Source organism: Mustela nivalis (genome assembly GCF_964662115.1).
Source record: "Mustela nivalis genome assembly, chromosome: 17".
NCBI classification, from domain to species: domain Eukaryota; kingdom Metazoa; phylum Chordata; class Mammalia; order Carnivora; family Mustelidae; genus Mustela; species Mustela nivalis.
Window position 1 is genome coordinate 39,759,910 of NC_139036.1, and position 13,775 is coordinate 39,773,684.

At 57.5% G+C, this 13,775-nt stretch overlaps 1 protein-coding gene across 7 annotated transcripts in view; it reads left to right on the forward strand.

Annotated features, from left to right (window-relative positions):
- ARHGAP23 (Rho GTPase activating protein 23) overlaps positions 1 to 13,775 on the forward strand; it is a 78,330-nt gene that overhangs the window by 44,468 nt on the left and 20,087 nt on the right. For 6 of the 7 annotated variants that reach the window (XM_082704729.1, XM_082704726.1, XM_082704727.1 and 3 more), the window contains 7 exons: positions 1,115 to 1,258; positions 6,505 to 6,822; positions 8,171 to 8,232; positions 8,486 to 8,616; positions 9,251 to 9,372; positions 9,791 to 9,946; positions 13,604 to 13,682. In XM_082704729.1, the coding sequence (XP_082560855.1) occupies positions 1,115 to 1,258; positions 6,505 to 6,822; positions 8,171 to 8,232; positions 8,486 to 8,616; positions 9,251 to 9,372; positions 9,791 to 9,946; positions 13,604 to 13,682 (1,012 nt within the window). The remainder of the gene's footprint in view (positions 1 to 1,114; positions 1,259 to 6,504; positions 6,823 to 8,170; positions 8,233 to 8,485; positions 8,617 to 9,250; positions 9,373 to 9,790; positions 9,947 to 13,603; positions 13,683 to 13,775) is intronic. The other variant, XM_082704730.1, reaches the window with a different exon arrangement.

Consider the following 13,775-nt stretch of genomic DNA (forward strand, 5'->3'; position numbering starts at 1 on the left):
CCCGTCTCCCCTTCCCCAACTGGGCCCGATGCCCCTGGTGTGGCGTCCGTCATCACTTAGAGACACCCACGCCGTTGCACGTGAGGCCGTGGCCCTTGCCGTTCCCCCGTCTGGAACACCCTTTCCACACACTCCCCTCCATAGCTCCGTGACTCACTTGGTTACTTTCTTCAGGTTTTTCTGAGCTTTTCTGAGGGTTTAGCCTTCATCCCTGTCAGGTCATGCCTCCCTCCAGCTCCTAGGTTTTTCTCCTCAGCGGTCCTCCGGTGACACGGTTTATGCATCTGTCCCCTTTCTTGCCTGGGTCCCAGCTAGAATGTAAGCTCCGTGAGGACAGGGATCTCACTTGGCCTCCTTGCTCCCTGTGGGGACCTAAAGCTGCCCGCACTGGGTGGCATCGGGCATTATGTGTGCGGCATCTTCAGGGGACAGGGGACATGGGCAAGGAGGGGGACCCAGGACTGAGAGCAAAGGACAGGCTGGAGTTCCCAGGCTCCGCACCTGGCGATGAGTGGGGACTCAGTTCTGAGATGGCCCTCCCTCTTTGTGATTAGGGACAGACTGGAAGAGCCATTTGATTTCAAACCCTCGGGATCTGGGATCTTCAGTTCATTTGACACCTTGAGGCCATTGTCACCTGGTTTACTCCTTATCACTTCCTCTGCTTACTTAACTCTCCCTTGACCTGTCACTTCTGTTGCTGGAGTCATGTTGACACTATCACTTCCTCTGTTTAACTCCTTGTGGACATGACTACCTGCTCCGTGAACTCAGCCTCTGTTGATGTTTCTACTTCCTGTTTATTTAACTCCATGTCAACACAATCACTTCCTCTGTTTCCTTAGTTTCTTCGAGTCTATAAAATGACAGGAGGCTCCAGATTGGCTTTTCTAGCGTGGGGAGGCATGGGGTCGGCAGGTCATGGCCTTTCCTCCTTTCTGGCTTCCTCAGCGCATGCGTCCTGTGACCTCAGTGCAGTGGACCAGAGAGGGCAAGCAGGGCCCCTGAGACCACACAGCACGGCAGCCTGCAGGGCTGCGCCAGGCCCATGGGGCTCCTGGCATGCTGGCACCATGGCAATCCCCCTAAGTTGCCCTCCGTTGTCTCACTGCAGTCCTTGGATAGCTGGGGCACTTCCGAAGACGCAGATGCTCCTTCCAAGCGCCACTCGACCTCTGACCTCTCGGACGCCACCTTCAGTGACATCAGGAGAGAAGGCTGGTTGTATTATAAGCAGGTCCTCACCAAGAAGGGGAAGGTAAGGTGCTTGCTGGGATGAGATGGAGGTGGACGGAAGCTGTCTCCGGCAGAACTCTCCAGCTTCTGCACCCACCCCACAGCCTCTGGAGCCAGAGAGGCCAGCCAAGGCTGTAGCGTGAGGGCTGGAGATTAGAGGTCAGGAAGAGCTTCCTGGAGGACCTAAAGAACTCATGAAAAGGAGGTTAATCAGAGAGATGGGCTCTGTGGTGCAAGGGGTCCGGTCAGCATGCCTGAAATTCGGACAGAACCATCCCACAGGGAGCCTTGGCTAGTGGATCACCCCAAAGATGGACACGGGAACTCAGGGAAAGGAAGGGAGCAAGGCCAGGGTGATTCTCTTAGGGAAGCTCAGGCCCCAAAAGAAGGCAGAAGTCAGCCTTTTCAGGGGTCTTACAGGACAAGGAGCGATTTTAGTCTCTCTCCTGAGGGCCACTGAAAGCTCCGGGGCCCCTTTGATTCGGCTTCCTGGGGAATGAATTAGGGAGGGGCCGAGCCGAGGCGAGAAGACCAAGTAAGAGCCACTGCAGCAATCCAGGTGAGCGATGAACATGGCTGGGCCCGAGGGTGGCAGGGAGAAACAAACAGGATCCTGATGCGAGAGGGTGGGGCCCCTGGGTCCTGGGGTGGGGAGGCCATTCCAGGCCGGGTTGTGGCAGAGGAGGAAGGAGGAGACGCAGCCCAGGCAGACGGGAGCAGAGTGGTTAGCATCACGCTGGGCTTGGCCCTTGACAGCATCATGCCTTGCTGGGGCAGCTGGGATGACTCAGCTGTCTATGACTCAGTTTCCTCATCTGTAAATAGAGCTAACAACAACCCCTAGCACACACAACCCCATTGCTGAGGATTAAATGAGTTAACCTGAGCAAAAGTGTACCCAGGGCCTGGCCCAGGGAGCTCGTCTTCTGCTGTGGTTGGAATTTTCCGTCCTGCCTTTTAGGTGTCTTGTACCTGGGGAAGTCACACAGACTTGGAGTTCCTGCCCTGCCACTCATGGCCAACATCAGGCTTTGGGCAGCCCCTGTAACCTCTATGCCTCACTTTTCCAATCTATAAGATAGGGACATTCTGGGTTATTCTGCACCCTGGGCTGGTGTGAGGGGAAGTGAGCCGGGGAGGCCAGGCGGGGCAGACATTCAGCACTGCCCTTGTCCAGTCCATGGTAATGGCGGAGTTCGTGGTAAGCTCCGGATTTGCGGTCAAGGTTCTGGGTATTTCATAGAGAGGGGGCCAGGCCAGTCCTGCCCTGCTGGGGCTGAGGATGAGCTGAGAAAGCACATGGTTGCCAGTCTGTGACTGTTAGAGGGGACGAGTGGAGCAGAGTGGTGTGTAGGAGGTGACCCCAGTCTCGGAGGGCTGCAGGAAGGTGTCCAGGAGGACACCTGTGCTAGGTGACTGCGAGCCAGGCCGAGAGGGGGATGTTGAGGTGGGGAGTCTGGCGCCTGCTCGCAGGACCTCACCCCTGACATGGCAAGCCTCTGCAGGGGTTCCAATGGGGGTGGGAGGTATGTGAGCCTAGGAGGCAAGGGTCATGCCCGTGACAGGAGAAGACAATGGCTTTGCCGTTGTCCAGGTGAGCGAGAGTGGGGGCCCTGACCAAGGTCCTGGCATGGGGCCGACAGGGAGGGACAATTTGGAGAGATTGCAGAAGGGATGGCCTGGGCTTGCTGATGGCCAGGTGGTGAGAGAGGATAGAGGAGGCAGCTGATGGCTATGGGGGTGATGGGGCCTTCCCCTGAGCCCCAGGGCCCTAGCAGGGCAGGTTTGGTGAGGGGTCACCTAGGAGGGAAGCAGGGACCAGCTGTGTGGTCTGACGAAGGGGAGCCAGGGTGGACAAAACCTGTCAGCCCAAAGTTGGAGCCCCTTGGAGGGCCTGGGGAGAACGACTGACTCCTGGCCACCAGGTAGCCTGGCCCCCAGCTCTGGATGGCTCCTGGCAGGCCCAGCACAGTGTCTCCTGGGCAGGGAGGGGAGCTGGCCTCTTCCTGCTCACTGATCCATTCTAGAGGACAGGGCCTTCCACTCCTGGCATGGCCAGGACCTGTTTCCCTTGTCCCCTTGCTGCTGTGACCTGGGAGTTAGGGGAGGGGTCTTCAAGTCTGCTGCAGGCCATTATTCTGTCTGGGGAACCGATGGCCAGCCAGCTGTTATCTGCTCTAGCAAATCCAGTGTCTCTTGGGCGACCTCCATCCAGCCCCCAGCCCCTTTCAGAGGCTATTCTGTCGGGCAAGGGGGAACGGGTGTCACAGGTCCCTGCAGTCACAGACCTAGCGCATGAGCTGGACATAACCTTGGAGACCCGCTAGTGCACTTTTCATTTTACCAATAGGGAACACTGATGCCAAGAGAGGGGACTTGACTTGTCCAAGGTCACTCAGCTAGTTTGGTTTCACAGGGGCCCCTTGCCACCACCTCACTCTGATACCAAAAAAAAAAAAAAAAAAAAAATCCCCTGGAGGGCCATGCTGTCTCCTGCTCTGACAGTCCTGCCTGGGACCAGCAGCTCTGTGGTGGTGGGCAGGGCTTGTGGCCAGATGGGGCTGTGTTACTGCCGTGGAAACTCCTCACCTGGTTTGTTCGGAGGGCAGAGGCCCATGGTGGGTGAAGAGGAGTGGGTAGACCAGCAGCCCAAAGAAAGGAGGAGTCCTTGGTCCAATGGGAGGAGATGGAGCCCCTGCCTTCAGTGTGCTCCGAGGACGATTAATTCGTTTATTCAGTGAATTTTGAGGAGCTCTTAGCCTGCGCCTGTGGGTGCTCTAGGCTCTTGGATGTGGCAGAGGAGAGACAAGCTCCCTGCCCCCAGGAGCTTACCACTTATTGGAGAGATCCATATCCTGCGTAATGGGAAGTTGCAGTAAGCACCCCGGGAAAATGAACTGGGTCACGTGATGGCCTTTATGTTTGCAGGTAACAGGGAGCAGGCTTTAGAAAAACAGGGTCTGTGAAGGCCTCGCTGAGGAGGTGATATGCGTGACATTTGAGTTCAGGCCTAATGGGCAAGAGGGAGACCACACAGAAAAGTGAGAAAAGAAGTTCCGGGCAGAAGGAACAGCATGATCAAGGGCCCCAAGAAAGGAAGCGTTTGGCCTGTTCACTAGAAAAGGCCCCTGTGTCCTAACACAGCGAGAAAGAAGCCGGTGGAGAAATCGAGTTTGGAGAGGGAGGGACACATCACAGAAGTTCTTAGATTTGATTGCAGTGGGCGGCAGGAGCCCAGGATAGGGTGCTGAGCAGGGGAGAGGTGGGATCTCATGCGCATTTCTGAATGGTGGCTGCAGGGACGCCTGGGGGCCTCCTTTGGTTAAGCATCTGCCTTTGGCTCAGGTCATGATCTTGGGGTCCTGGGATGGAGCCCCGTGTCTCGGGCTTCCTGCTCAGTGGGGAGTCTGCTTCTCCCTCCAACCATCCCCGCTCTCATGTTCTCTCAAATAAGTAAATAAAATCTTAAAACAAAAAAATGACAGGGCGCCTGGGTGGCTCAGTGGGTTAAGCCGCTGCCTTCTGCTCTGGTCATGGTCTCAGGGTCCTGGGATCGAGTCCCGCATCGGGCTCTCTGCTCAGCGGGGAGCCTGCTTCCTCCACTCTCTCTCTGCCTGCCTCTCTGCCTACTTGTGATCTCTCTCTGTCAAATAAATAAATAAAATCTTAAAAAAAAAAAAATGACAGCTGCAGGGGCGCCTGTCTGGCTCAGGCAGTCAAGTGTGCAGCTCTTGGTCTGAGGGTCATGGGTTCAAGCCCCATGCTGGTTGGAGAGTGGATTATAGGAGGCAAGGGGGGGGACTAGGAAGGTTTGTGTAGTCGTGCAGGTAAGAGGGGTTGGTGTGGACAAGGTGGTGTAGGTAGCAGGAAAGATGGAGACAGGTGGTATTTTGGAAGCAGAGCAGCTGTGCCCTTCTGATGGATTGGATGTTAAGGGCGAGGAAAAGGGAGGGGTCAAGGGCAACTCCCAGGTTTCTGGGCATCTGGGTGGATTTACTGAGCTAGAGAAGTTGGGGGAGGGGTGCTGTGGAGAGTAAGTTTGATGACAAAAAGCAAGTGGCCCATGGGGAGCAGGTAGTATGCAGAGCACCTAGGGGACAGCAAGTGGGGACACTGAGCAGGGAGGTGCAAGGCTGTGGCGGGGGGAGGAGGGATGCAGACCAAGGATACAGTTGGGAATTTGGGAAGCACCATCAGCAGACAGACAGGATTGAAAGCCACAGGCACGGATGACATCATGGGAAAGGCGTGCAGGGACAGGGGAACCCAGGAGAAAGTTCCGGAGCCCCCCCCTTTAGGGCAGGTTCTCAGCCTCAACTCTGGTGACATGGGGGTTGGATGATTCTTAGTTGTGGGGGGCTATCTTGGACATTGTGGGGGTGATTAGCAGCGTCCTTGGCCTCTCCCCACTGGATGCCATAGGACTTCCCCAGGTGTGACAACTGAAAATGTCTCCAGACAGATGTCCCCTGGGCACCATTCACCCCTGTCAAGAACCGTTGCTGTGAGGATGTTGCGGGGAGGGAAACCAGTGGAGGAGACCGAGAAGGAGTCATTGGAATTGGGAGGAAAAACTGGGACCCTGGGCGAAGCAGAGGCAGGGGCCAGGGATGAGACCTGAGTTGGCTGGCAGTGGGCACTGATGGGGTCCCGGATGACAAGAGAGGGTTTAGAGAAGGAAGGAGCAGCAGGCCAGGCCACATGTCTCAGAGGGGTTAAGGAAAGGGCTGGGGAGGTCAGAGAAGCTGCCACTGGCTTCAGCAACACAGGGGGCCCAGGCAGCCAGGATACTGAGTAGAGCCTTGAGCCAGAGGCGGAAGAGCAGGGAGATCAGGTGCCCATGGATGACTCTTGACCTGTCTGGCTGTGCAGGGGCAGTGTGTGGACTAGGAAAGGTTTACAAGGATTTTACCTAAGGTGGACCCCGCTGGGCGGCCAGCTTCTGTGGGGCATTGTGGGGGGGGGGGGCGGTGCCCCTAATGCTACTACTGAAAGATGCTAGTGTTGAAAGGAAGGTTGGGGACCCTCTGGAGGTGGGGGTTGCACCGAAAATGATGGGTGGGGCTGTCCAGGCAGGGAAGGGGCTGGGCAGGAGGGGTGTGTGCCAGGGGCTGGGACACCACCTCTGTGGCTGCCGGCAGCTCTCCTCTGGGCCCCTCTTCCTGGCCCCTCTTCCCCAGGCTTTGGGGCGGGGCGGGTTGGCCGGGCCTCTCACACCCGCCCCCCTCCCGTCTCTCCCCCTCCCCCTCTCCCTGTCTCTCCCTGCAGAAAGCTGGCGGCGGCCTGCGCCAGTGGAAGCGGGTGTACGCCGCGCTGCGGGCGCGCTCCCTCTCGCTGAGCAAGGAGCGGCGGGAGCCCGGGCCGGCGGCGGCGGGGGCGGCGGCGGCCGTCGCAGGTGAGGACGAGGCGGCGCCCGTCTGCATCGGCTCCTGCCTGGTGGACATCTCCTACAGCGAGACCAAGAGGAGGCACGTGTTCCGGCTGACCACCGCTGACTTCTGTGAATATCTCTTTCAGGCTGAGGACCGGGATGACATGCTGGGCTGGATCAGAGCGATCCGAGAGAACAGCAGGGCCGAGGGCGAGGTGAGGGCCCGACCGCCCATCCTAGGCCAGGAGTGGCAAAAAGCGAGGGCAGGGGGGCAGGGAGGCCCCTCACCTGCCAGTGTACCTTGTTAAGCTCTCTCAGCCTCAGTCCCTTGTCCATGAAGTGGGCTAACAGGAGTGCACCTCGCAACCCCCCCCCCCCCCCCCCCCCCGGGCTTTCGTGTGAACAGAACATGCAGTCGCCGGCTCCCAGAGCACCTGGCATCCTCCGGGTTCCCTGGCTGGCAGGAACCATAATAACTGGAGGAATGGCACTAATTATTATTATTATTATTATCATTATTAATTATTATTACCGCCTTGGGCGGGCTCTGGCACAGAGAGGTCAGCTCCAGGCCAACCTCTGATGGGGTATCAGGAGGCAGGGGTTTCTTCTGGAGGATATTACAGAAGGAGGTGCCCCTGGGCCAGCGGCTGGCACTGCTGACAGGGCTAGCCTGTCAGCAGGGCATGAACACATTGACCTTGGGAGGAGGCCAAGGGGATTGGCCTTTGGCAGCAGGCTGCACTGGTTGAGCCAAAGGGCTTTGGCCTGCATTTCAGGGTAATTTTAAAACGGCACCCCCTCCTGGGCAGCTGCGGCCACACACTAGGAGCCTGGGCCTGGGTGTCGGTGCTGCCTCGCCCTCTTGGCCAGGTGCCCACACCCCGATGCCCCAGCACACTGGCACAAAGTGACACGGGGGGCCTGAGCTCGGGCTGCTCATTGCCTGAGGATGGAGGGCCTGGGCCCTGGGCCATGTGTGCTCCTGCTCGGGCCATGGGGAGAGAGGCCCTAGTACAGAGCCCCTGGGCCACAGACCTGCTCTCCCTGAGGGGAGACCCATCTTCTTGCTGAACCAGGCTCTGCTCTCCTCAGAACATTACCTTTCCTCGCTGTAGGGAGGCAAGTCCTTGGAACTTATGGCCCCTGCTCTCGGGGAGCCGGCCGGGCTGTCCCCCAGCAGGGCCTAGTCAAGGGGTCCCAAGTGACCTTCCTTATTGCAGTCGCTGCTGTCATGGGGGACCTTCTCTGTGCCTTGCCAGGAATGCTATCAGTGCCACCTGCATAATTCTGTACCCCAGCCCTGAGGTTGCCCTATTATCTCTTCCGCTGCTATGGAAGAGACTGAGGCTCAGAGAGGTTAGTGGGTTACTCTAGGTCACACAGCTGGTGAGGGGGTGCTCGGGAGTCCAGCCCTGCTCTTTCTCGCTCTAGGGTGTGAGCCCTCCAGCCGGCAGGTGGAGGAGAGAGGGGGGGCGAAGTGGAGGCAGGGGCCAGGGATGAGACCGGAGTCGGCCGGCTGTGGACACTGATGGGGTCTACTTTTTCTTTGCTCTCCTCCAGGACCCCGGCTGTGCCAACCAAGCTCTGATCAGCAAGAAGCTTAATGATTATCGCAAAGTAAGGTGAGACCCGGCTCTCCTAGACAGTTCTGGCTGGGGGCAGGGGCACTCGGGACAGAGGCCATCCTCCTGGCCCACCGCTAGGCCCGAGGGCAGCCCTCGAGTCCCCCTTTGCTGGGGGCACACAAGATGCTGGGGGCCTTGAGGCCACTGCTTCAGGGCTGGGGAGGGGGTCTAGAGCAGCAGGAGGCCAGGGCACGTGGCATGGCAGCGCACCCCAGATGAAGACTTCTCCTCTCCCCCTTTTCCTACACAGCCATAGCTCTGGGCCCAAAGCTGATTCCTCCCCCAAAATCTCTCGTGGCCTGGGGGGCCTCAAGTCTGAGTTCCTCAAACAGAGTACTGCACGTGGCCTCAGGACTCAGGACCAGCCCGCAGGGAGCAAGGGTAGGAAGGTGTGGCTGCTGAGGGTGTGATGTGTGTGCGTGCTTGTGGGACGGTGGGGGTCAGCCCTGTGTGTGCGTGGGAGCTGTGGGCTTGTGTGTGTGTGTGTGTTTGTGTGTGTGTGTATGTGTGCTGGCCTATGTGCGTGCCTGTGGGTATGTGCCTGGGAGGGTCTGGGGGCTTTCAGAGTCTCAGGGCTGGAAGGGCCTGGAACCTGATTTCCTTCCATGACATCCCAGCTGGGTAGCCTCTAAGTGTTTGCTTGTGTCCCTTCAGGAGCAGGAGACCCATCTTCTCTGGAGGCATCCTTTTCCATCTTTATATACTTTAGGCTGGGAGGAAGTTTTTTCTTTGGCTATACCAGAATCTATGGCTCCTACCTTATTGTTTTAACCCTCGAGACCACATAGAAATCCTTACAGTACTCTGAGGCCTGTGTCCTCGGGAAAACACACCCTCATCTCTTAGGCTTTCTCTCAGGATATAATTTCCCATCAGCCCTCAGCATTCCAGTTGCTTCTCTGATGGAGCCCCCCTATTTCCAAACATGGGTGAGTGTGTGTGACCATGTGTGGTTTCTGCCCCTGCCCAGGCCCCCCCAGCTCACCCTGGCTTTGTCTGCCTTCCCCCACCCCAGATGACAGTGCCGCCCCTCCCAAAACCCCCTGGGGCATCAACATCATCAAGAAGAACAAGAAGGCAGCCCCTAGGGCATTTGGGGTCCGGCTAGAGGAATGCCAGCCAGCCATAGAGAACCAGGTGAGTCTCCACTATACTCTAGAGTGAGCAGCGAATGGGGGAGCCCAGGGTACCTAGGGCCAGAGCTGAGGGAGGTGCAAACCAGCTCTCTATCTCGCAGACACAGCAGTTGGAGGGCTGGGGAGGCACCCAGGGAGGAGACAGCAGAGCTAAGGCAGAGCCCAGAATCCCCAGGCTCGCAGCTGGTGCTCCTCGGCACACCTCGGCGAGGCTCTGGTGTTCTGTTTAACCCCCAGGCTGGAGAGGACTGGAGGCTGTGAGAGCCTATGTCCCCCCATTCCCCTACCCTGCACAGGGCTCTCAGCAGCAGCTCTGGCCTTGCTCTGCTCCCGCCTTGGCCTTCCCACCTCTTCCAGCCCACTGGTGGGGAATTTTACCCTTCGCCTTCTTAACATGCTTGCCCTGCCTGTGTCTCCAGCGGGTCCCCCTGATCGTGGCCGCATGCTGTCGCATTGTAGAGGCACGGGGGCTGGAGTCCACAGGCATTTACCGGGTGCCAGGCAACAATGCAGTGGTGTCCAGCTTGCAGGAGCAGCTCAACCGTGGGCCCGGCGACATCAACCTGCAGGATGAGGTGGGCACAGCGGAGGAGGGGGGCAAGGCGATGTGTGTGTGTGTGTGTGTGTCTCTCTGGTGTTTGTTGGACCCTGCAATGTGCCTGGCAGTAGGCCAGGGCCCTGAGACAGGCGAGGCGGGACCTGCCCTGGCAAGCTAGTCCTGGGGATGGGCATGACCCTGGCCAAAGCTGGATAGATAGACCCAGTCACGGACAGGAAGCCCTTGACGGCAATCCTTTCTGGGACTTTGAGGATGAATAGCCATTCACTAAATGCCAGTGAAAGCCGGGTAGGGCCATTCCAGGCTGGGGGAATGGCTGGGGCAAAGGCGTGGGCTCTGATGGGTCGCCAGCAACCAACTCACCTTCTCTGCAAAGGGCCAAATGGCAAACGCTCTAGGTGTTGGTTACCACTCGGTTTCTTCCTCCTCCTCCTCCTCCTCTTTCTTCACAGCCCTTTAAACATGGAAAAGCCCTTCTTAGCTTCAGGGCCATACAAACCAGGCTGCGGGCTGGTCTGGAGCCCTGGGCTGTGGTTTGCAGACCCCTGGCGGAGAGGGGGAGCATGTGGTATTTTCTGGAGCAGCCAGCACTTCAGGGAGGTGGAGGGCTGGTCAGGGGAGACAGAGGCAGCAGGGGAAGGAATCTTACAGCCTGACTTAAGGGCTCCCTGTAAGTTACATGTCAGTTACAGCTCAGTGAAGCTGGAAAAAAGCCAGAAATGTATTTCAGTGTGAACAAGAAAAATAACAAAAGTGTTTGCAGCAGCAGGGCCAGTGTTTCTCAAACTGTGTTCCCCAGAGGAGCTGTGGGGGGCAAGGAGCAGGTCAGGAGCCCCCATCCTGGCTTGAACTAGAGCAGTCTGCTTTGTTCTGTTTTTTAAATGTCCATTATTTTCATATTGGGTTTTCATGTTTGAGAAGAGGGGCTCTGCTGAGATAGATGTTTGGGAAGACCACAGATCTGGGCAGTGAAGTCCCATGAGTCCCATATCGTGATATGGGACAGTCTTCCTGCCCTTGGGGAGGAAATGGGGAGACATGCCATGTGGGATAGGAGGCGAGAGAAAAGGCTGATCTGACCAGGGACCAGATTGTGTGATGAGGAAGGAGAAGACACTGAGGGCTGGCGCAGGCAGGAAACTTGAGTGTTGGAATCTTTAAAGATGAAAGTGAAGGAGGCAGGTGGACCGGAAGCTCATTCCGGCTGGGAACGATGACATTTTTCAAAACCCCAGAGAAGGGCCTGGGTGTCGGGAGAGAATGGACCCACCTCCTTCCTCCTTCCTGGACTTGGCAGTGGGGAGGGTGAGGCGCAGGGCAGGAGGCAGAGGGCTTTTGATGGCTCCAGTGAATCCTTTGACCTTGATTCCATGGGCAACGGGGAGCCAAAAGTGGGGTCTGCTCTAGCTTATGCCTGGTGGGTATGAATGAAGGAGGCGCAAAGCAGGGCATCTACAGGAGAAATTGCTGCTATGTGCGAAGTGCCAGGGGCCAGGAGGACACGGGGGTCCCAGGGGAATCGGGGGATGGGAGCAGCTCTAAGAGCTGGCCACATGGGAGGGAGGAAGGGGGCGCAGGGAAGAGCCAACATTTGAGCTGGGGCTGATGGTATGTCTCTGGCAGAAACTGAGGAGTAGCGCTGGAGAAGGAGGATGAATTAGGGTGGGGGGCTCCCAGATTTGGGGTGATGGCCAAGAGTTGGCTGGAGAATGGGTGTAGTTGGGGCACAAAGCCAGACGGTGGAGGGAGCTGCTGGATGGGCAGAGGTGGGAGGTAGGAGGAAGGGCTGGGTTCCACATGGTTCGGAGGAGAGGGTACCAGTGAGGCCGGGGCTGAGGGGTGGATACACGCACAGGGGAGGGGTCCAGAAGCTGTGGGTTTGGCAGCTGGGAGATGAGAAGAGCCCTGCCTCAGGGATAGAAGGTGACAGGGCAGGTGGGCAGAAGCTGCACCGAAGCACATTTGCTGGGCCTTAGCCGGGGAGAGGCATGGCCAGAGCTGGTGGGCAGCCGGCCCAAGTCAGGGCCCAGAGTGTGTTGGATGGGTGGTTTTGTCTCAGACATCGGTCTTGTCCTTTGTTGTTGGACTGCTGAAAGTTAAGTGTTGGATTTTGTTTTTTGTTTTTTAAAGTTTTAAAAAAGATCTTACTTATTTATGAGAAAGAGAGAGAGAGAGAAAGAGAAGGCATGAACAGAGGAGATGGGTTGAAGGAGAAACAGACTCCCTGCTGAGCAAGGAGCCTGATGTGGGGCTCAATCCTAGGAGCCTGGGATCATGACCTGAGCTGAAGGCAGATGCTTAGCGACTGAGCCACCCAGGTGCCCTGGAGGTGAAGTGTTGTGGTCAGGGTACCTGTAACTCCTCCTGAGCCTGAGGGGAGGTACTGTTTGTGGGATGGTGTGGCATTAAGCTGTGGACCCATTGTACAGAGCGTGCATATTGTGGAGCTGGGTGTCTTTGTGGAGAGCCTCACCTTGTTTTCTGGGCCGGAGTTACTCTGAGTAGTTCCTGGCAAGGCTGGTACCCTTGACTTACGCAGGGCGGTGGTGCCCCCTGGTGGTTGAAGGCCCAAAGACCCAGCCATGCTTCTTTCTTGCATTTGACAACGTATTTCTTTAGAACAGAGTTTCTCAATCTTGACACTTCCTGCAGAATAGTTCTTGGTCTCGGGACTTTGTCGTGGGCATCACAGAAAGTTTAAGAGCACCCTGGACTCTATCCGCTGGATACCAGTGGCAACCCCTCTCCCCCACTCGCGGAAACCAAAGTGATTCTAGAGTATCACCAAATGGCCTGAGGGCGTGATTTCTGCTGCTGGGGAGAACTACTGTCTTAGATCATTGAAGTGCTTGGGCTGATTGAGCTCACCGCGTGGCAGGAACACAGTGGGGGATGGGACAGACAGGATCCCTGCTCCTCATGACGCTGCAGTCCTATCAGGCAGATAGGCAGGGACAAAGAGACGAAAGCATACAGCAGTGACAAAGTGTAGCAAGTGCCATGGAGGAAACAAAGGGCTGTTGCTCAGGTGACAGGGTGGTGGCAGCGGTGGCTGTGTTAGCTGGCACTGTCAGGGAAGGCCTTCCAGAAGCGGTGACCTTTGGGCAGGGTGAGGAGCCAGGCCTGTGAGGGCAGGGGAGGAAAGTTCTAGTGGAGGGAATCGTCAAGTACAAAAGGCGTGAGACAGGAAGGTGCCAGGCGAGAGCAACTGCTATGTCATGGATAAAGGGGAGGGGTGTCCAAGGATGACTTTCTGCTAAATGGGGGACCCTGGGAGGCACAAGGGTGTGCTAGTAGGCCCAAAGAGGTCCAATCACCAAGGAGGTTTTGCTCACTTCTGTCCTGCAGTGGTGGCACCAAAGAAGGTAGCTGGTACTATCTATGGGTAGGCAAATGTTGGAGTCTGCTGGGCTTGCTGGAGCAGGGAGGGGCTGAGCCGGTCGGTCAAGGGGCCAGGACCTAGCTGGGGACTGTTCTGCCACCCGCCTCCCCCCCGCTCCCCCACCATGAGTCTTCTTAGCCCGAGATCTCTGGTCTGGGCAGAGCTGCAAGTGTACCCCAGGGATGGCCTGGGCTGGGCTGGGCTGGGCTGGACTCTGGGGCTGGACTAGCATGGAGGCATGGGTGCCCCAATGGGCCTGCCTGGGGCCTGACGTCTTTGCCCTCTCCCCAGCGCTGGCAAGACCTCAATGTGATCAGCAGCCTGCTCAAGTCCTTCTTCCGGAAGCTGCCTGAGCCTCTTTTCACCGACGGTGAGTAGCAGGTGGCGTTGGAGGATGGAAGGAGGAGGGATGCCTATCCGTGCTGCGCTCCAATCGCTTTTTCAGTTGGATTTGTTGGTTTCA